The sequence below is a fragment of the Lepidochelys kempii genome, chromosome 8 (assembly GCF_965140285.1).
Source record: "Lepidochelys kempii isolate rLepKem1 chromosome 8, rLepKem1.hap1, whole genome shotgun sequence".
Lineage (NCBI taxonomy): Eukaryota > Metazoa > Chordata > Testudines > Cheloniidae > Lepidochelys > Lepidochelys kempii.
In genome coordinates, this window is record NC_136387.1 from 77,419,864 (window position 1) to 77,443,800 (window position 23,937).

General features: G+C 40.5%; 1 protein-coding gene across 3 annotated transcripts in view; it reads left to right on the plus strand.

Annotated features, from left to right (window-relative positions):
* Nucleotides 1–23,937, plus strand: part of LOC140916102 (uncharacterized) — a 219,126-nt gene that overhangs the window by 184,478 nt on the left and 10,711 nt on the right. For 2 of the 3 annotated variants that reach the window (XM_073357152.2, XM_073357153.2), the window contains one exon: nucleotides 7,394–11,275. The exons of the other annotated variant lie outside the window; for it this stretch is intronic. In XM_073357152.2, coding sequence (XP_073213253.1) covers nucleotides 7,394–7,607 — 214 coding nt within the window. In that variant the 3' untranslated portion in view covers nucleotides 7,608–11,275. Of the gene's footprint in view, nucleotides 1–7,393; nucleotides 11,276–23,937 lie in introns of those variants that run through there. 3 annotated transcript variants of the gene reach the window in all.

The window sequence follows — 23,937 nt, forward strand, 5'->3', positions numbered from 1 at the left end:
TACCATCTCAATGATCTCTCACAGAAAAGGGAAGTTAGGGATCAGCCAATCAGTTGGCGAGAACATTAGTGTCAAGAGGTAATTTCTTGAGAAAGGGTCAGAATACCCCATGTTTGCCGGATGCTAGGAATGAAGTCCGTAAGTTTAGCCCCTCTGGCCTTGACATTATTACCAAGCTCTTTGAGAGGCCATCACAGAACCTTGGCAATATTCTTTGCACCTTATGTTGTCTTGCATCAAATGCTAAAACAATAAGTTATATGTACTTTGATTTTTTCATGTGATTAAATGAAACCTAGGGAAATAAAGAGAAATCTGTAGAGGAAACATATGCCTATTATAGATGAACCCAAAAGCTCTGATTCTGATCTCACACCAATATAATCTGGAAATAACCATCATGAAGTCAAGTGAATTGCACTGGTGTAAAACCAATCTCAGTGAAATCAGAAACAGGCCCAAAGAATTGTCTGTTTGTTTGTTGCAGGGGCTGTTTTTGGTTGCTTGGTTGTTTTTTTATCTGCATTTGTGAGGTCTAATACTTTGTTGGAACAGCTTCTGCATTCTCTAAGATGAATCTTCGTATAGAATTTACTCCAGGATCACCATGGTGCATGTAAAACTAATGCACCATCACTGGAAAGACTTGAATTCTGCCAGCTCTAAATAACATACATGAAGTGATGCTAGTGAAGTCCCTCTTATATTTGTTGAGTAGAGGATTGCAATGTAAATATGCAGCTGGAAATGTACTGACAGTAGTTGAACTGGATGCAAATGGGTTAGAAACATCAATTGGTTAATGCATATAAAGTTTTTGTTTTTGGAATTTTGCAAAAACTGAAATTCTTATTTGTTATTTATCTGCTTTCAAAATATAACAAATAGTTCTGTTGCCAATAACTGAACACCTATATTTATAGCACACTGGCGCTTCATAAGTGTCATTTGTGTCATTATCTGCATATGTTCTAGTTTTCCTAGAGTTATAGAAATGTTATAATCATCATTAGAACTGTGTGATCAAGGAGCTTAGATTTTTCAATGTGACTAACTGTTTTCTCAAGACATCCTGACTGCAGTGGAGTGACTGTGCTGACATTTGCACAGATGGGCAGATGGTGCCTGGGATATGTCTGGTTAAAATGCAGACTTGAAGAGCCTAGTTGAGAAAGCTGAGCCACTGGGTTTCTAGACTAGCTGCCTGAATCATAAGAAAATGTAGCCTGCATTATCCTTTGTGCTAGCTGTAATGGAAAACATAGTGAACCATAGCAAAACAGGGCCATTGCTAAAGCATAGCTTTTGGCAGAAGGCTACAATGATTTTATATCAGATTTTAGTATCTTTTGTTCCATACCTAAGTAAGATATCTTTCGTGAGGGGTCCTCAGGAACAAACCTAAGCTGTTATCCATTTATGCACATTTAGGAGGCAAATGTATCCATGAGTCCAGTTGGCTAAAGAAGGTTACATACATATATTACGTTTGATAAGTTATTCCTTGTAGTTGAAAAGCCCACAGTGTGAGACAGCCATGTGGAATTAGCATCTTGAAGATGGGGGCTAGATTCTGATATCAATTACACCAGCGTAAATTGTAAATCCAGAGTAGCTCCCTTGACTTTAACCTCTCCAAGTCAAATTCATTCCTGATGTAACTCCAAGTCAAATGTGGCCATGTTGGTCTGTTTCTCGCTTTATAAAATATAGGTGATACATACCTACCTGTCAGGCATGGTCCATGTTCATACAGTGTTTTGAAAAGTATATATAAGTGTGAGATATTACTTTTATTATGACCCTTTAGCAGTAAATATTTATAACTTCACTGGCTGTGCCAGTTATATTTACTTCTGTTCAACTTTGTGTAAATCACATGCTACTCCAGAAATCCTGCTTTGAATCACAAGGATAACAAAATTATTGAAATGGAACATTGAGGGGGGAATGGTGACAAATTCAGCCATCTGTGTAAAACTCCCTTGAATGTATCTCCCCCTTTTCATATGTATTGCCTATATTTTATAAAAGGAGAAACAGACCAACCTGGCGACATTCTTATGGGAAGTGAGTTTTCCATCATCAGTCCCAGCAATCTTCAGTGGAGTTATGCCATCCGATAATCTGATCCACAAAGTCCACAGTCAGATCCTAGTTATGGAAGATTATGCCGAGCCACTTCGAACCACTCACTGAATTCAGGGCTAAGAACTGTCTTAAACCTTATCTCCTCACACTTAGTAACAGTACAACTAGGACTACGTACCAGTATTTAGAGCAAGCCACGACTAATAGCAACTGGGAAGAAGGGAGTGAGGAGGAACTGGATTTGGCAACAACTGGAGCACAGCAGGTTTCAACAGTTTACTTTGGAAGTAATTGTTCACTAAACAACCATGATTTAATTACACTGGAATAATCCCAGCATTGGTAACTTTTATTAAAAACAAGACTGTGCAGCAGTTACGTAAACATTGTGGTGCTTTTAGCTGAGATTGACTGTTCACAAACCATTCAGTCACTGCATGATTTTTGAGGGCTGGACTTTTAAGTGGTTTCTCCTATTTCTTCTACATCAGTTTTAATTGCTAATAAATTAAACTTCCTGCAGGAGGAAGAGTAATGTTATTTGGCTTCCACAAAGGCTGCATCCATCACCCTGGTGGATAATTAACAAGGAAAATATAAATTCTAGCACTGCAAATTTTGGGACCAATCCTGCAGCTCATTCACTCCAGTGGAGCTACTCACATGAAGAATGGCACCAACAGAAAGCCTTGAAGTGGTATTTGGACTGACAATAACTATCCTGTAATAAATAAGGGATAATCTGTATTAAGACTTAGAGCAACCAGTTTTACATACTATATTAAAACTAATGGGCCTGATTCAACTCTTACACCAGCGTAAATCAGAAGTAATTCCATTGAAATTAATGGAGTTACACCAGTGTAACATTCCAGCATAAAGATCAAAATCAGGTCCAATATCTGTTTAAAAAAGCCTAATTATGACATTTCTTAGTAGTTGGGAACTAGTTCCCAAAATCTGAAAATGTCTTGCTATGTTAGTGCTAGATTTGTACATTATAAATATGCCTTGTGGACTCCATGGGGTCCTCTCCCAAACATGCACCATAGTGATTGCTAATAGGGTGGCTTTTTCTTGCTTATGCAGCTTTTCCTCTCAGGGTGATATATGCTTAAAACCATTGATTTGGGGCATTCAGGATAGTGCCCCATGAGAAATCTATATGCCCCATATGAAAACCTTGTGCAGCTTCTGGGCATCAAACTGGTTAAGTAATGCTAATATAAAGGGATTTGATGTTCTAACTTTAAATACCAAGGGAACAATACCTGAAAGAACTGAGGTTGAAGCACTGTACTGCACAATTTCCTATTTATTGTGGACCATATATTTAGTAACTAATCATCCAGCCTAATAATCTCAAACAGTATTTGACAAAAAGGTCAAGTGTTTAATATTGGGGCTAGGAGAGCCATAAAAATCTATAAGGAATGAGCTACTTGGAACAGAAAGTCAGACCCAGTGCCCTGCTTAGTCATTGTATCTTTCAGTTCCTCCTTTCATTCTATAAAAATGTCTAACTCTCTTAAATTCAAATTATTCCATATGTTTACTACTTTGGGAGGACATAATTCTTCTTGAATTCCCCGCTGATTCTTCAATCCTGGATTTTTAGATCAAAAGGTTTTCTCTCTTAAAATTTTCTGGAGCTTTTCAAAATGTTTTAATGTTTTATGGAATAAACAAAGTTCTCACAAAAAGGAAAAGTACTTTGATTTTTATGGAAATGTATTTAGAATGCAATTAAGGGGATTTTAAAAATTCAGTAATTGCTTTACAAAACTTCATGTAATCTATGAGGCCAAATGGACCTCAGCCAAAAGGGCTGGAGGAAATGGGTTACATCCAGACCTGGGTGTAAATGGGTACAACTCCAATACCAGTTCTGAATTAGTGCATCCACTGGTTAGAATACAGGACTATACATCAGAAGTGCTTGGTTCTCTTCCCTGGTCTGCTGCTGACTCATTGTCTCACTGTAAAATGGGCTTAATTCCATACTTAAAGTACTTGGAGATCCTTGGATGGATGACACTGTAGATGTATGCAGTATTAATCTTGCTCTTGCACTCTCTCAACTCTGTTTCTCTGATAATGTTCAGAGTCTCTGTTCCTCATGACTCCCCATTTGTTACCAGTTTTCTTTGTTTCCACCGTCTTCCTATCTGTTTCTAGGGCTTCCTCTTTTATTCTTCGTACAGGATCTCACCCTCTGCTACCGCTATTGAAACATTTAAATCTCACTCTCTACAACTCCCTGGAGAAGGAACTGAAAGAGTAAATGCTGTCAATTATCCCACCAACAGGTTTCACCCATTATAGAATAAGTGATCATACAAACTCCTCTGTGGAACTTACACTTGTCGGTTATATGGGGATCAGAGGGTTTCCCTGTGTTCAGATTTGCAATATGTACCTCGTCCACATTTACATTTTATAAATAGGAATAGTTGGGAGGAAAATAGAGAAGCAGCTGTTAACTCTGCTGAGCTTTTTGTAATGGGAGATCTTTTTGGATCAATGGAATGAGAAAAAGTTCTTTTTTTTTTTCCTTAAAAAGGGATTGTCCCTACCGAAATGGGACAACTGGCATTAAGAGGCTGATCCACTTCTCACTGCAGTCCCTAGCCAAACTCCCAGTGGTGCAGAATCAAGCCGTCATTAAATCCATGCCCAACCTGTGAAATTTAAAAACGTTTAAAAAGTGAATTTAAAAGTATGGAATTAACAAGATATATAGAAGCAAATCAGACTGAGTCAAATTCTGATCTCTATTAGACTGGTATAAACCTAAAGTAGCTCCATTGACTTCCATGGCATTATTCTCGATGTGCAGCAGTGTGACGGGGAGTAAAATTCATCCATAATCTTTATCTGTTGTAACCATCTTGCTCCTTCCCTTCCAAACTGCTTGCACTATTATCTAGTGTTGTTACTCTCTGTGTAATGTCTGATTTAGATGGTGAGCATTTTGGGAAGAGTAGCTGTCTTCTTATATTTTTAAGAGCTGTGTACACCTAAACTACCTACATTACTGTATAAATAATAAAGAATGCCAATTTTTGTGATGAGTCCAGAAACACCACTCCCACATCAGTTAAGGCCTACATATTTATCATTCTCTTCACATAAATTCGCACCAAGATAAGGACATATACATGTAAGCAGAACTATTCAGGCAAAAGCTCTTAGATATAAAACTTTGTAGTGTCTTAGGTAAGATTTTGATCTCCAAAATCAATGGAATTAATCTGGGACCAAATCAGGCTTATATACTATAAAGTGGTTGAAACGCTTTTGTGCTGGGTATCAAACTACTAGTGCCAAGGAGTGAAAGAAAATATTCTAATAATGGATGGATAATTGAGTGATGCATTGCATTTGACAATAAAGAAAAGTGTGGATGTACCCTCATATGTAATCTAAAAGTTACGCAAGTGAGTGAATTGTTTGTATATCCTTTCTAACACTTTGAGTTATATCAAAATTTATGATAGTTATCTTCATTTTCAATAGTTAAAGAATGATCAGTGTGACCTGTTGGAATAGGAAATGCTAGATGATTCCTATTAACTGTTACGAAAGTTTTTCAAGGTTTGAAATGTAGAAAGAAAAGTGAAAGTTGCTATATCATCTACACAGTATTTAAAAGCTGAGACATTTCTACATGTGAGAGATGAGAAATTTTGAGTAACACAACTTTGTCAGATGGTCATATGGTTTGATTTCTGAGAATCAGATTGAGTCCTGTTGTCCTGCATTTGTATAAGTTTTCAAACAACAAAACCGTTTTTCATGTAAATTTCTTTTGATTGAAAGTCATCCTTTCATAAAATTGGTGTTACTGTATAAAGCTATATTTTTTTCCCTCTGCTGGAAGATGCTTTGTAAAACCAGTGTTTTATGTTCTGTATTAGAACTAATATAAAATCCAAGGTGTAAAAGTGCGTCCTTAATCTTACTCAATTATTTATGACTGACAAGGACTCCAGCAACATGGCCATGGAATTCCTGTCATACATAAACCTCTGAGAATCCTGCACTAAACATAAGGCGCCAAATTCTCTGCTGGAATAAATGGGCAGTTCCATTGACTTCAATGGAGTTTCCACAACATATTCCAGCAACGAAACTGACCCAAAGCAGTTGAGTATACTGTCCTACAGAGACCTTTATTACCCCCTTCTTATTGGAGGAGCAGCGAGCAGAGATTTTTATCACCATGTCAGCACATAGGAGAGAACAAACTATGATACTTGCATGAAAATTTCATAAAGCCTCAGATGCAGAGCATAAGCCAACCACTCAGGCCAGGCTCCTCCAAGGTATTGAGGTGTCTAACTTGCAGTGGAAGGATCTAGGCCTGACTACCTGGGGATTGGGAAGGAAATGTCTCCTACAGGTAGGTCATTCTACAGCACCAACAATTGTTATGGTAATGTGATACTGGCTATTAACACAGACAGGATGTGGGACTAGGATATGTTCTGATCCAGAATGGCAGTTCCCATGATCCTACACTGTTGTTACATTTTCTAACAGAGTCATTCCTATAGCTACCTGCCAGCAAGGAAAAGAAAGCCTGAACACTGGTATTCAGTGTGTGTGTTCTGAACATCTTTGCTGTTTCTTTGGGCTGTTTATATGGTGGATAAGAACCACCAAGTTCTATAGTTAGCCAAGTACATTCCAGTCAGAGACAGTTCATCTTGTTACAGCATAGGCATATTTCCTGTACATTTGCAATACGGGTAAAGAAGACCAGTTCTTTGCTATTTAAAGCCCTTGAAAGAAGAAAGACATACAGCAGTTTAGATTACTAGCAGACTACAATGTACATTGCATAAAAACGTCAGTCTTAATGGCAAAGTTCAGGATAAAACTGTGTCAGCTAATTTAATCATTTACCGTGAAATACCAGTTATCTTAATCTTACATGCAGTCTTTAAGTCAGCTGTGTATGTTTGTATAATTGAATCCTGACCCTAAAACGGAGGAATCAACGAATTTTCTTTTTTAGTGAATACAGTTAGGATCTAAATATTCCAGTTTAGAAATTATATTCACAGTATTATCAGATATTTTAATACTGAGCAGCTAATATTTCTCACTAGTGTATTTTTTCTCTATTTCTAATTTGTTTTCCATGCTGTAAAAAGTCATATTAGTATTCAGTTTCTATGGAACTTAACTGAGTTCTCTGGAAAAAGTACAAATATTGTTCCCAGAACTTAAGTCAGATAAATTAGTATCTAACCCAAATGACAGATTTTGTACATGTGTTCTGCTTTCCCTCTAGATACGTATTGTATTACTGCAGCAGCAAATACAACGAGGCCAAGATGTCTTCATTTTCCATCAGAGCGAGAACTGTAGAACAGTGTGATCAAGGCGCTGGTCTTCTGTGGCCAGCCGGTCAGAACCCACCAACAGCTGTGATGAGCAGAGCAGAGATGGGGAAACAGGAGGCAGTCAAAGCCAAAGAAGGTTTCAGCCTGAAGCTGTGTGTATGACTGGAGCAGAGCAAGGCCAGGACCCAAGGAAAACCCAGCAGCAAGGGAAAAAACAGATTGACTCTCAGTGACTCATTTAGCTCCTGGATTGGACAGATCTCTCCCCTGCTGGCAGTTTGGCTGAGCATCAATGGGACAGATACCAGGATGAATAGCTTAAAATAATTAGGGGGCCAATCTGCAAAACTGCTCTCATCCAATTCTTTACTGTGTGATGAAAGACACAAAACAAATTACATTTAGATTATTAAATATTAAGTCACTGGATTTACCTCCATTTGGTCCAAAGCAGGAAACTGGATAAAATTCAATTTTATATCATTGTGTTGATGGCCTGGTTTTCATCAAATGAGTGAGTGTTTTTTTGGCAGGTCAGACTCTTTGACACATGAGGAAAATAGGTGCTTAATTTAAATGAGAATTAATGCAATCATAATTAACTCAAATGTGAACAGAATTAAACACAGGCAAGAGTTTAGTTTTATGCTTAGCAGTTTAAACTATAAGTTTTAGGACACATCCTGCTTCAGTTGAAGACAATGGCAGTGTTGCCACTGAATTCAATGGAAACTGCAGTAGGCCTTATAACTAGACAGGCAGGATTCCCTGTACTTTATATTTAATGCACAAAAACAGAAGCTCGTTTAGTATCAGTAAAGATCTGTTAAAATTATAGAAACATCCTTTGGAGCAAATCTTCTGCCTTGTATTTGCATATTTATGAACTAGAGATTATGACAGGCCATTCCATTTATTAGAGCAGCGCTGCTATAGTTAATAGTCTGTCAGCGTTTCCATTATAAACCCCTTTCTTCAGTGTTTTAATTTCTCAGCCATTTGAAATCACATCAGGAAGCAACGTAGCCCTTGTGTTGTCAGGCCAGGTGCATTTTTAAAAATAATTTAAATAAAAATATATTTAAATGAGCTCAGCCGTTTCTGATTGGGCAAATGGCATAAAATCACAAAGCCTTGGGGGATAGTATTATTATTTATTTTTTTAGGGAGATTTTGACAATCGCTTCTTCTTTTTCTTCTCCTTATCTCATCACCTGGGGTCGAGTCATCATGCAAGCATCTGCCATCTTCTTCTGTCCGAGGCAGCACTAAAGTCCACTTGCTTACCATCTTTTTTGATGTAATCCATCCATCGCTGCCTCAGCTTTCCTCAGGGTCTCTTTCCAACCACCCTGTCCTGCCATGCTGTCATTTCCGAATCCTCTTCATTCATCCTGTGCACGTGTCCAAACCAGCAAAGTTGCACTTCCTGGATTTTGTCAGCCACATCACGGACAGTGACTTCCATCCTAATGCTTTCATTGCTAAATCTGTCCCTTCATGTAACTCTTTTTATTATGCAAAGACAGCTCATCTCAAACACCTGTCAGCATTGAACCTGCTGTATCTTACCATGCTTCTGCACCATACAGCATTGTGGAGTACACTTGGAATCTCAGTGTCAGTGGCGTACGCTTATCATAAGCAACATCTAGGATGTTATTCCAACACTCATCCAGCACTTTCCAGTCTGCACTGCAGCTCACATTCAAGCTTGCTGTCTTCCATAACCCAGCCGCCAAGGTACTTGAACTGGTCACTCTGGTTTAGTCATGCCCCATTAATCTCTATATCCAGTTTCCCTGCGGCACCTCTACTGACTCATATGACCTCTGTCTCAGTCATGTTCATTTTCATCCCATGCCTACTTAGTTGGTCATACCACTGATTTACTCTTTCCTCTAGATCTTCTTTTGAGGATGCCATTATTGCTATATCATCTGAGTATAGCAGCTTCTCACCTTTTCGCATTGGGTTCTTCCTGCTGACATAGGCCATCAATATGATAAACAGCAGTGGAATGAGAGCTGACCCCAGCGCAGTCTGACTTGCACTTCAGAGGGCTTGTCATTCCAATACATGTTCAGATCACTGTTGTAGGTGATGTATATAGTGCATTTACCGTAAATATTAAATCCTCAGACACTCCATATTTCCTCAGCATTGGTGTGAGCATCCTTGTGTCCACTTTTTGACAACCACATCTATCAAAAACATCTTGAAGTTTTGAAAAATGACATTTTGCAAGCAGCTAGTATCTAAAGAGAACATCAGTCCTTGGTGCAAAGTCGAAGTTGCTGGAGTACTTATCAAGTGGTGACACCAGGCTGGTCCCAAGCATGTGTGAGCCATTTGGCTGCACATGGTACCCCTTGCCCTTCGCAGCCAAAGCATTGGGCTAGGGGTGACGGCTAGGAAGAGAGAGTATGTGAGACAGCAGGAGCCACATTAAGGTGAATGAGATGCCTTGAGTAGAAAAAGCAGCAGGGGCAGATCCACATTGTTGCAGGGTAGGATGGAGAGTTATGAAATTGGCATCCCCGTAAGTGATTCTTCTACTTCTTCTGAAACTGGTTAAGACCAGCACTATGGTGACCTCATTGCTGTTATTTTGGAATATAACCTTTGGTACTTTGCTGAGCTTTTCCTAGTTACCCTGCATGCACTATAGAGACAAGCTACCCCATTCTCCTGCCTATTTGAACTTCCTACTTATTCTGAGTGTCCCCAGCTTGTCCACGACAGAGAAATTCCATCTATTGCCAACTCCCGGGCAGAAGGAAGATTGCTGATTACAATGGCAATATTTAGGTGAGGGCAGAAATAGGACTAAAGGGACAAAATTTAAAAACTAGCTCTTTGATAAAAGACCTGGATCTTGTAATTCTTCCCACTTCAAAGGAGTCCCCAGGAAGAGGCAAACACCAAGGAGAACAGGCTTTCGCCTGAGAACACAGGCTTTCCCATCCTTCCTGTCACAAGGTCCTAGGACAACTGAGACTCTGGGAACCTACGTGGAACCTGATAGCACCAATGTAAGGAAGCTGCCCCAGACTTATCATGTATGATGCACTTATTGTGTAACGTATTATAAAAGCACCCAGTACAGATCCAAAACTCTGTATTGTCTTCCATGAACTGTGGCTTGAGTAGAAACTCTTAGTTGTAAAAAGCTATGCTACATATACACTTCTAAAATATATACCTTTTAAGGTATGAGGCAGCTAAAGCCTCAGGTCTTAAAGCCTCCAGATTTTGACAGCAGTCAAATCCAAACAGATTCAAACTTTATGTCTGGCCAGTCTCTGTAATGAGTAGAATAAAAAACCTGGATCAGGACACGATGTTCAAACCTCTGGAAAATGTGGATCCATCTCAAAATAGCTCAGGCTCATCTCTACTTCTTTAGTACAACAATATTTGGGATATTTGTCAAGGTGATTCCTAATTTTAGGAGGGTATTTTTTCCAAATTCCACCCCAGAATTATAATAAAGAGCGATCTTCCTTTCCTTGGATAGACTGCAAAAAATTATCTCTGGTCATGATAGATGGTCGTAACTCAGAACTAGGCAGAATTAGGACTAGTGCTTCCTGATTGTTTTGCATTTGTAATATTAAAACTTTTTTAAAAAGTAAGTGTTGCCTGATGTGGCAGTAATGAGGAGACTGCCAAGCACGTGTTCAAATATGTATAGAGTATGCACTATTATATGTAATCTGATGGAAGATACAGTCTGTAACTTATCTGAGTATTAGTGTTCACTACATATTTGTTTTGCTATCTTTCATTTTTACTTTGCAATGAAATAAAAATACTTGCACAACTGATTTTAATCTGTCTCTGAATATTACAAATACAAACTATTATGTAATTAGTCACAATAAGATGTGTGCGGTTGTGGGTGTGGTGGGTTTGTAGATTGAATGCCAATACTCATCTAGGTATGGAGTTGTAAAATTACACAATAATTTACACAAAAAATTACGCTGTAATTATATTTTACATTAAAATAAGTTATGTTAACAAAACAGAACACACGCTTTTTTGTCTTCCCACTGAAGTAGATCATAGCAGAGGATTATGATAACAGTATTACCTGGATATAGCATCTTTCATCTGCAAAGGACCCGATAGTACTTTACCAACATAAATGTGATACAGAAACAACACACAAAGATCACTTCATCCACCATTGAAATGAAGCCACCCCAGGGTGGAAATGCCGCAAATCCTGACTAATACACAGCAATACTGCACAACAGTTTTATGCAGGAAGTGAAGATCACCATGTCCAATTGAAACTGCTGGAGAATTTTAAATAGGCTGAGTGTAATTACCTTAGTTAGAATTTGGCCTGGACCCTGGAATTTATAATCCTCTATCTCTCAAAAAGTTTCCGGAGACTGAACTCCTCGGTACAGTAAAAAAAAAAAAGTTGAAATTTCACCAGATTTACTACATTTTAATGACTGAAATATTCTGCAAGCTTTGGGATCCTGAAACCTTTGAGGAAACATAGCACCACACTATGAATCCAATGTTTCTCTGTTGTGCTTACCCCAGAGTTTCTGGGTTATAATGAGCAGAAGTGCTCAAGTGCAAGAGAATTTGTTAGCCAACATCTGGAGAACAAGTGACTTCTGGTAGGATGCTTTAGATATATGCTCTGTGAACCCATAATAATTTCTGACACAGGGCAAAAGTCTTCTCTGGCCCAACTGCAAATCTTTGGCACATTTATCACTTGTTCAACATGTGGTACTTCTATTAACGTTGATGGGCATTCTATCCATCCATCTTCAGATCATGCAATAGAGATCTGCAAGACAGATAAGAGATCAACAGTGCAGATCAAAAAGGTGAACTTCTAAACTCCAGTTTAGATCATACTTGTACCCTTGTGTCTCTGTGAATTGTTCTGTTTAGTTACAGTATTTTCTCTCTTTTGATATGGCTCCAAGGTGAAGAAACCAACAGAAGATTGATTAAGGCAAAAACTGCAGCAGCAAAAAAAAATCACCCAAAACACCTGCTCATTGTAAATGTAAAACCCCAGGTCCTGGACCTAGGCCTTTTCCTCTACATGGGTGGGGTAGATGAGTTGCTCTCTGAGGATAAAGAAAGAAGATGATTTTATCTCTGCATATTCAACTCTGAAGATCTTGAATGTGGTTTAGTGGGGTAATAAAGTTATTCCTGATCAAGCTGAACTGCTGTCAGGAAATGTATGCAGAGATGTTAAGGAAATGTCAGAAGAAAACTGCAGATTCTGGAAGAATTAGCAGCACAGACAAATAAGTTAAAAATTAGTGACAATTAATTCTAATTTGTTACAAAAAATGACTCTTGCTAAATAAAACATCGACAATTGCAAGGCCGCTTCCAGTTTCTCCACAATAATATTGGCTTATTGGAGAGTCAGGAGATTCTCAAAGAAGTTAATTTGGTCAAATACTTAAGAAATTTGCTATCTTTGTTTGAATTAATTAATCTACTGTCAAGGTAGGTGCACACCATCTTTCCACATCTGCAGCCACTGAGGCTCCCATGATCATGGGGAATCTATTAATGTGTAATGTATTGTATTTACTGTCCGTAGTCTAATGTTGCATTATGTGGAGGACAAGCTGCTTCGTATTGAATGAGAGCTCTTTGGAAATAACACCTTGAGCCTCCTGGGAAACCCCTGTGTCTCTCAGTCTATCTCAAACATGAGTGGGCCATATCTCAGTTTCCCTCCTTGTTCTATTTAACAGGAAATCTCTATTTGTTATTTCCCAAAACACCTTCCCCACTCCCTCCCAAAACACAAAAAACAGTTCTGGATATCTTGATCTGATTCCAGTCTCATTTAGGGCCTGATCCAAAGCCCATTGAAGTCAATAAAAAATACTTCAATGGGTTTTATATCAGATGCTTAAACTGATTTCACACCAATGTAAATCCACTGATCTAAATTGAGTTACTCCTGATTAAAGCTGATGTAAGTGAGAAGAGGATCAGGCCTGTAAACAATCCCTGCTGGTGACTATTGGACTGAATCCACCCCGTCACCTAATCAGGTATATTGTAGGTACTTGGGACAGGACTGATTGAACCAACATAGAATAGATCATAGAATATCAGGGTTGGAAGGGACCTCAAGAGGTCATCTAGTCCAACCCCCTGCTCAAAGCAGGACCAAGCCCCAATTTTTGCCCCAGATCCCTAAATGGCCCCCTCAAGGATTGAACTCACAACCCTGGGTTTAGCAGGCCAATGCTCAAACCACTGAGCTATCCCTCCCCCAGTCCCAACCCTGTCTACTAGATCTATTGATGCAGAAAATGCTCACCTGTACCTCCTGTATTGCTACCTCTGGGCAGTTTGACACAAGTTACACTTTCTTTTGCTTCTTGAATGTTTGAGATGTACGTTTAATTGTGATCTGGGCCTGCTGTGATAAGACTCTGAACTTGAACACTTTTGAGAAGGTTTTGGTCTTCCCAGATGACCCTCCAAACCCCATAAAAGCTGTAACAACTACTCGTCATTATAAAATGAATAACAGCAACTGCCTCCGTGAGAACTACCACCAAAGGGTGTAGACGCTGAGTCTTCAGGCCAGAGTAATCTCCATTGGCTGCCAGTAGTTCCAGGGGAATGTTATAGCAGCCAGGGACTGTCAGTGGCAAGGGAATCTCTACCCCAGTCACAAGGAGTGGTATGACAGAGGAGCTGTTTTGTTAGCTGTATGCCACCTGAGGCTACCCCTCTGCAGGGAAGAGCCTGCTGGAGCTGGACCTACTTTGTGCTGCTGCTGAGGTGCAAAGTAGCCAGAGGGCAGCCCAGCAGAAGGGCCTGTAATAGAAACCATGCTAATTGTATAGATACATAATGGTTAATGGTGGCTAAACCGAGGGTAGGGATGTAGATGGGGGCAACAGGAAAATGTTAGCTGGTTGTTAAGGTGGGATTAAGTTTTAAATATGATTTCAGCTGTTAGAGAGGCAGATGGTTCTGTTGCTAATGATCCCTTACTTGAAGAGCAGACTTATAAACACCTCTATAAATCTGCAGTTGTAGAAGTTAATAAAAAATAGAGCACTCAGTTGCACAATCGGAAGTCAGTAGGTTAGCAGACGGGGATATTCTTTTAAACTGGGTATGACTCCAAGACAGTTTAGGATGTTAATCAAGGTTGAAGCCTTGTGCCTTTCTGACCTAACGTGATATTCATACAAAGCTTACTGACATGATGTCCAGCTTTCATGTCAGAAAGGGTCTTTGCTTGAGATTTTTAAGTTTGGGTTCAGTTTTGATATTCAAAGAAAAATCAGTTCCTCCCAGCTTCATATAGAACAACGCCTTTATTCAGCTCTGAATGGAAAATTCATGCTCAGATACTGTCTATGGGTGCTATACTGCTGCAGCTGTAGCATGGGGCCCCACCAGGCCTGTGCAGCCTGCCCTGTTTCCATGACACAAAGAGCCTACATGTGTCCTCCTCTGACACAGCCCCTAGCCTTTCCCAGTTCATAATGTCCAGAACTCTGCTCCATGTGGGTTCTGAAAGATGATGTTGCGTGGGAGCTGAGAGTCCCTGTCTCCCCTAAGGTCTGGGAGAGGGGGCAGGCTCATGCTGACTGATTGACAGTCAGCCACCAAAGCACCTTAAATGGATGTGGGTCCCCTTGTGCACCACCCAGTCTGTCTTACAGCTTTGAAATGGCTGGTTGAAGAGGCTGTTCCCCCACTGTCCCAGAGAGGAAATGATTTTTGTCCTAAACCTACAGAGCTTTCCAGTCCCGCTCGCTCTCTCTCTGTCACTCTCTTTTACCCTCCACAACAGCTGTTCAGAGGTTACTGCAGCCTGTAATAACCTCCACAGGACATGAACAGGAAGAGCAATGTTTGGGGATCTGTGGTGCAGGCAAGAAGCTGATTTACTTGAGCTTCTTTACTCCCTGAGCCACTCAGTACTGCATTTCTCCTGTGCCCTCCTTTACAGCCAATGCCAACCATCCCCAGGTCAGCCCAGGGCATAATCAGTGGGAAACAACTACGGTGCCCATCTCCGGCATATAAAGCAGGTCCAGAGTTTGGCCCCGTGAAATGTGAGAAAACAATAGTTTCGATTATCCATATGGATCAATCTGGATTTATTCCAGACTGCTTCATTAATAGCAATCAAAGGCATCACTTTAATGGATTTTTTATCCTCAAAATTATGATCATGAGGAATTTGTTCCAGCTATTGATTTTGAAAAGGCTTTTGATTCTCTTCAATAGCCTTAACTTATTTCAGATTTAGATAGCAGGAGGATTTGGCCTCAAATACATTAAATGGGTCAGTCTTCTTTATTGAAATCCACAGTTATATTAAAACAAATTATCCCAGTTTGGATAGGATTTATATATTGTGGCCTTGGACAAGGAGGGTCGCTTTGCCCTAATACTTTTTGCTATTGCACTGGAGCCTTTCGCTCTTTGTTTTAGGAGGCATCAGTATTTTTCAGGGGCAAAATCAGTTGATATGTCTCAGAGTATCTCTATGTAGAGCCGCGTAGAGAAGATGTTAATTTATAATTTAAAAAAAACAAGATTATGGATGTTTTGCAGGAAATTACCGCGTGTTCAAGTTTATTATTTGTTAATTGGGGTAAACTCTTAAAGCCATTAGGCGATTTAAATGTAGTTCTATTTGAGCAATATCCTTTATTGGATCCCCCATTATCCTTTAAATATCTTGGTGTGCGAGAGGATAAAATTAGAAAGAATTTGTTTGCTCTAAATTGCCAGCCTCTGCTTGATAAAACTATTAGCTATTTAGCTAATTGGACGGATCTTCCATTATCATTAATTGGCAGAATTAATACAATTAAAATGGTGGCTTTATCTAAATGTTTGTGTTTATTTCAGTGTACCCCCATCATGTTCCATAACATGTTTGGAAAGCCTTAAACTCTGCAATTAATTCTCTTTTGGGGGGGTTAAAGGTAAAATTAAGATTAATTTTGAAACTCTGCTACTTCTCTTAGAGTCAGCTGGAGTGGTTCACTTCATATTCATTTATTTATTTATTTTGGCTGCACATTATAGTATGTTGTTGCATGATTTAGACAATCCCCAGTTAGGCAGAGCAAAATCAGAGCATCAAACCAACATCTCCTGTCTGCAGCAGTACTTGATACACTTGCTCTTCTAGGGCTGGATCCTGCAAGCGGCTAGGCACCCTGACCAAGAAAGCACTTAAACATGTGCTTAACATGTGTAAACCCATTGAAGTCAATAGATTAGTCATATAGTTTAAGTTACGCATGTGCTTTAACGCTTTGCTGTACTGGGGCCAGCAAGTTAAGTTTGCAGGACTGAGCCTCAATTGCTGTTGCTAGCTCCCCTGGTGGACTGGCAGACAAATGGGTATCAGTGTGCACGCACTTTGGCCATGTTCTCCTCTCATGATTTCTTTTAAATTTGGCTAAACTTTTGTGCCTGATTTTTAAGGGGTTTCTACCCACATTTTTTTTTTTAGCACAAATTACCCCGGCAAAAATTGTATTTGCATTATTTGCACCCACAGTTCTTTGTGGGCACCTCTTATTTTGGATGGATTCATACCTGGTTGCAAATGCAAATTGGGTACTTTCCTCTCTAAATGGTGAGGTTATCCATGGTGAAAAAAATTGTGGTCACAAGTACAGAAAGGGAAAATTGCACTCTCAAAAACAGAGGCTGTCCTTTGACAGTCTGGCCAGGTATTTCCAAGATTATTCCTGCTGATGTGCCTTCTACGCTGGTGAGAAGAGGTGATGGAGTAGCTATGCCAGCTCTTCACTGTCCAGAGGTTCTCCCATATCAGGAGGAGCCTCATCCAGCAAGATTCACTGGCTTTAAAACTGATGTGCATCAACAGACTTCCACAAAGCGGATTTGGAGGACCCAAAATCAGGCCCAGCATTGCAGGCATGACTCCAATAAACACAGCTAATAATGAGCAGGTACATAGCAGCAGCCTTGATTCAGTATTTCTTTGCTTGATTGGTTTAAGTCAGACTCTTAGCGGTATTCATAGACAGTATTTTATCATCTATTATAGGGCAGGTTGATTTCATGAAACACATGAAGTTTAGTGTGTTAGTCCTGATTTACTTGTCTGGCTTTGCAACTATGAATTATTTGCATTATTCTGTACAGCCCATCTCCGTTAATTTTATTTATAATCAATATGCTTGCATTCAGGTTCTGTTTTGTATTTAAATTATTGTTGTCTTTAGGGAGTCTGAGTCAGTGACACCTCTAACGCCTGGGTTCTTCTGTGGCTCCTAAGAACCATACCGTGGGGGAGGTAGCTCTAGGGGCATTCTGGCGTAGGTAAGCATAGTGCCTACCCCCTCCACTGGTGTCAGGCCAGTGCTTGCTGGTGGAGAAGTGGCCACGTCCCTGTCCCACTCTACCTCCTATAAGGTATTAAGTACTTGCTTCTTCCCTTTCTCTGGAATGTTTGCAGTCACATTATGGCTGCTTTCTGCATAGGGGAACTAGTGAGTAATGGTCACTCTGCATCTTCTCCCACAGCATCCTCTATGTGCATCCTCAAAAGGAGGTGCTATTTACTTTTGATGAAGAAATCTCCCACATCAGCAGCTTCTGTGTATCAAAAACCCACCTGAGCGGGACAGGATAATTTAAGGGCTCTGCAAGGAGCTACAAGGCCTTTTCACTCTGAGTCACCAATTCAAATCCAGCCAAGTTTGGTACCAAGTGAACTGGAAATGAAGAATCCTATGAACCACTACAGCCTGGGGACCTACTGGCTAAGCAGCAGTTCTGCAGAAAAGGACCTGGGGATTACAGTGGACGAGAAGCTGGATATGAGTCAGCAGTGTGCCCTTGTTGCCAAGAAGGCCAACGGCATATTGGGCTGCATTAGTTGGAGCATTGCCAGCAGATCGAGGGAAGAGATTACTGCCCTCTATTCGGCACTGGTGAGGCCACATCTGGAGTACTGCATCCAGTTTTGGGCCCCCCACTAAAGAAAGGATGTGGACAAATTGGAGAGAGTCCACCGGAGGGCACAAAAATGATCAGGGGGCTGGGGCATATGACTTACGAGGAGAGGCTGAGGGAACTGGGCTTGTTCAGTCCACAGAAGAGAAGAGTGAGGGGGGATTTGATAGCAGCCTTCAACTACCTGAAGTGGGGGGGTTCGAAAGAAGATGGAGCTCGGCTGTTCTCAGTGGTGCCAGATGACAGAACAAGGAGCAATGGTCTCAAGTTGCAGTGGGGGAAGTCTAGGTTGGATATTAGGAAACACTATTTCACTAGGAGGGTGGTGAAGCACTGGAATGGGTTACCTAGGGAGGTGGTGGAATCGCCTTCCTTAGAGCTTTTTAAGGCACGGCTTGACAAAGCCCTGGCTGGGATGATTTAGTTGGGGATTGGTCCTGCCTTGAACAAGGGGTTGGACTAGATAACCTCCTGAGGCCTCTTCCAACACTAATCTTCTATGATTCTATGATCACTGCTGGCACCCTTTCTGGTGATCTCATCAGAGAGTCCAACATTGGGTAGCCATAGATAATCAGCTACCCTCTCACTGATTCAGGTGGTTGCCTCCTCATTACTTGGGGTGGGGGGAGGGGAGGGATGGGTGCACTGGTAGAGTGAAATGATCGAGTGCTGCTGCTGTGCATGTTGCACTTGCTCTATGGAGAACCAGGGGACTTGAATCTGTGAGGTTGACAATCTGGCATGTTTTATGAGCACTAAAGTCACTGTAATAGAAATCAGCCTGAATGGAGTGGCACATTGAGCTTCCATCAATACAAAGCTGTAGCTCCCATTAATGTTAATAGAAGCTACACGCTCCCACGGACTCTTCCCTACGTGCAAGGGAAGAGGAAAAGAACCCTTCGATTAAAGGACTGAAAATAAATACATCCTGTAAATAAAGGCAGCTGATGGGCCTGATTCTCTCTTATTCCCACCAATGTACTTCTGGAGTGAAGCCAACTAATTCAATGGAGTCACATTGGTGTGAACCCCATGTAAGTGATATCAGACTCAGGCCCAATGTGTGTAGTCAAGAGGAACCGTCCTATATGTGCAACTGGAATTTTTTTGGTACTTTTAGGGCTAAATTCAGACACTATGTATTTCAATAATAGTGTTCACATGCTTACACCTGGCATGAATTTGGCCCATAATTGCCAGTTCAAGAAAGGCCAGGAAGAAGGAATATTCCTGTGCCAAAACATCAGTGTGGAATAGCAACTCTTTCATCAGTCTGACAATAGCGATATGACTCTGTGTATCATTAATTAAGACAATAATAAATGAATACAATAGCCAAGTAATAGTGCTGCAATGCTTTCATGTATGAATTAGAATGTGAATATTGAGCTTTTCATTTCATGGTTGAAAAGTACATGAGTTGACCCAAATATTAATTTCTGCATTTCAGTCATTTACACACATGGGTCAGTAATCATTTCTTGCACAAATGACTTTTCAAATGAGAAGCAGTATATTGTAATGGTCTATCATATTTACAAACTTCTCATTGTGTTTCAACTTAGCATTTAGTGTTTAAAATATACCAGATCAAGAATTGTTTGCCAAGTACAATACAAAAGTAGCTCATATACAATGCAGGGAATATTTTCTTTTACTGTTATCCATGTTTTATAGAGTTCATAAACCACTGAGTGAAATGCTTCTGCCCAGGGCATGCCCAGACCCACATCATGTGAAATGGGTACATTTTTTTTAGTGATGTTTCTGGAGGTCTGACAGCCATCTTAAGCACTTCTTTGTTCCTGAAAATCTCACCCCTTTGAAAACCTCTCCTGTGAATATCTAAAAGAGTTGGACAAGCTACCAATGTTATTTTGGAAGTTCTGTGTATCCTGAGGGGTTTTTTAGTTCCAGCATGCAACAACAGCCAACAAAATGCTGAGGGTGGGTTTTTTTCCAATTACTTTGCAAAGCTAAAATAATACAAATAACCTCACTTTACTTAATAGTGTTGACCTGAGTTCATCGTTTTGGACTAGTCAGTGGTTCCTGATTTTCATTGGGCAACGTGTCCCAATGAAATCCTGGTATCTCCAAGAAAACCGTGTTAACATCGCGAATTGATCGAGGGACTAGTGCAACATTTTAAACCTGCCCCAGCTGGATTAATTTACACATCTGCCTTGTTCAGTAATTATAACTACAGAGATCAACAGCGCACACACACACACACACACACACACACACACACACACACACTGCACTTTGTTCTCTTCTAGTTTATCTGTTGCTGTCTTTAATCTGGTTTGTGTACTTCAAAAAATGAGAGTCGAGGTCATTTATTAGACAGTTCTTGGGAGTTTGGTTTTGTGATTAGAAAGCAGAAACGTGATTTGTTTATATAGAAATCATTCTTGTCAGTAAATTCTGCTACTGCCTTTCTTTGATAAAAGGGCAAAAAAGATGAGATTTTAGGAAGTGCATTAACTAAGAACTAACTGCCTAGACTTCAGCTGTCAACAGTGTGTCCTACGTATACACACATATGTAGTTGTAAATACAGCAGGCCAGTGGGAAAAAACAGTTGTGAGTAGAAATTTCTCCTTCGATCCCTCCAAACAAATGTTCTCGTTTTTTTCTTGATTTTTTTCTCCCTTCCCCCCCTTTTTAAGCACAATGTGTGGTGCAAATGATTGTTATTATCCAAAAGACCTTACTTGCTGGCTCGCTGCATCTCTGTTTATGAAATGCCATAACAAAAGTGAGCTCACGCTTGTGTGCTTCCAATGCGTGATGTTCCTGTGTGCCAGATGGGCACTTTCATGACTGTATGAGCGTGGATTATTTCATTTCCTACATCTGGGACTCCAAATGGCTGCACAGAATGCCACAGGAGAGAGGCACAGATTTTCAACTGGGGAAGCTTACCTTCACAAGGGAACCAACTGGCTCAGAGGGGATGAAGCAAAGAGGCCCCGAGTGCTATCTGAAAGTTCACATAAACTGGGGCCTTTAGAACCAGAAACAAGACAAAAATAAACAATAACTAATGCGGGATGTCAGCTGCCGGGGGGGGGAGGGAAGGGGGAAGAGTGGGATGAAAATAAACCATAAGCAGTTTCTTGTCTGGCCATACAAGATGTGTCTAGAATTCTGTTTTGCATTCAGCTTAGTGACTATGTTGTGACCTTCAGCTATCTCTAGATATTACAACTTCTACAGATAGCCAAAGAGAAATGTCCTAAGGAGAGCTGGCATGTATACATCATCTTGGTTTAATTTGTACTTAATATTGCTCAGGCCCCATTATGAAATTGTAGGAAGGAAGCCTAATTAACAAAAAATACTACAGTGTCGTGGCGTAACAGTCCAAAACACTATAGGTTATAATAGTCTTACTGCAGGGTTTGGGGCAATTACTTTCTAAACTTTGGAGGAGGGGGGGGTTGTTTTAAATAAAGGAGCAATTTTTTCATTTTTAAAATTCAAAAACCTGGGGACCAGATTCTCAGCTGATGTAAACCAGTGTCGTGGCATAGATATACATCTACTGAAGTGCTGGCCCAATATCCTTTTGCAGTACATATATTGCAGTCAGAGCCTAGAGACAGGCGTCTGTAAGAAAAGACTGAATGGCCAATCCTGCACATTTGGTTGAATAAGCTGCGGACAAAAAATACAGTTAGCCTCATGCTTCATTTGGAGTAACAAAAAATTAAAAGAATTTGTGACACCTAGTAAAAAAATAAACAGCAGTTGACAACGACTTTGCATAAGATATTTACAAAGCACAGCATATTACTCTTTGCTCTATCATTTTCACATCCTCCTCAGTTTAAAGCAGCAATTTTCTGCAAGAACAACAGAGAAAAAAAACATGCTTTACACTGCTTATATTAATTACATTTTTTCATTACCCGTCATGTTTTCTACAGGCTTGTGTATTATTCCTGCAAAATGTAATGAAACAAAAAGGGGGGGGGGGAGAATGGACTTCTGGGAAATTTTCCAATTCTTGAAATGCAATGTTAATTGAGAGCTATTTTTAGGCCGGCACAGCCAGTGCAGGACCCAACGCCATCAGTGTATAGAATGAATACAGCCCAGGTGCAGCTGTGCCTGGGTAAGGATATTGGCTTTCACTGATGGAGAAAGAGGGAGAGAAAATAGTTCTCAAAAGGGTCGATGCCTCTTGGGTGTCAGGCAGTTGCTCTTACTCCATGTGAAGGTCTCAAAGCAGAAATGAAAGGAAAAGGTGCAGAGTTGGAACTATGCCAGGGCCCACCACATCTGAGCCATGGAGGTCGAAGAAGAAGCACCGATGGCTCCCATGATGGGAGGTCAGATATAATGAAAGCGGGCCGCTCTTGTTGTTTTGGTGGCTGAATTCCAGCTCTGAAAGTCAACAGAAAGTAAAGTCCAAAAAAAAAGAATCAGAAACATGATCCCTTAAATTTATATATATCTCCTAAAAACGCTGCCAAAAATCAATTATTTTAATTTGTATATAGCACAGTCATGTACTGATTTAAGTTCTTTTGAAGTGTTTTAAAAGTCATTGCACAAAGCCATCCTCTCTCCCATATGCAAAAAATGAATTGAAAACCACAATTTCTAACAGTCACTTTGATCGCAGTGAAAAAGACACGGAGGTCTTGTTCAAGCAAATCTAAGTTGTTTGACTGGGAACCCTTGCTGCAAGGCCCAAGAACCAGCGTAGTTCCCTCTCTCCCCAGGAGACAGGTGTTCAATCCAACTGCAGGATGCAAAGACCAAGGGGAAATAGTTATTGGTATTTGTGTCTGTGTAGAATAGCAGATGGAGGGTCCCTGTTAAATAGGCAGAGGAGGAACCTTTGGTGTGTCCCAGATGCAGCTAAGATAAAGGGGGGGAGGGGTCCTCTTGATTGCTCTGGGGGTTGACGTTATCTCCACAGAGCAGTTCATTCTCCACACACATGCCCTACTAGAGGCCAAGCAATAAATCTAAAACTAGCATTTCAACCTGCCCCGGTGGTCTGGTGCAGCTGCAGATTTGGCAACACTGAATCAGCCACTGACCATGAAAGTGACCCAGCCAAAATTGCGCCAGGGTCTCCAGACTAACAATCTTTTCACCCAAACGAACTTCTGGACCAATGCACCACATAAATGTGCACACAAGGAACAAACTAGTTATCGAACACTGCAGTGCTGTAGGGGCCACAGGTTAGCTGCACTCGCCCCTCCATATAGCAGACAGACCACAGTGTATATATACAGAAAAACCTTCAAAGGCTGGGGTTCCGCGGGGAAACCAGGCCCACCCCACAAAATCCCAGTCTGAGCTGCAAAGGAGCTTCCACAGTCAGCTTCAACAGCTCAAAAGCTTGGAATGGGCGACAGGGGATGGATCACTTGATCTGTTCCGTTCATTCCCTCTGGGGCACTCAGCATTAGCCACTGTTGGAAGACAGAATACTGGGCTAGATGGACCATTGGTTTAACATCGT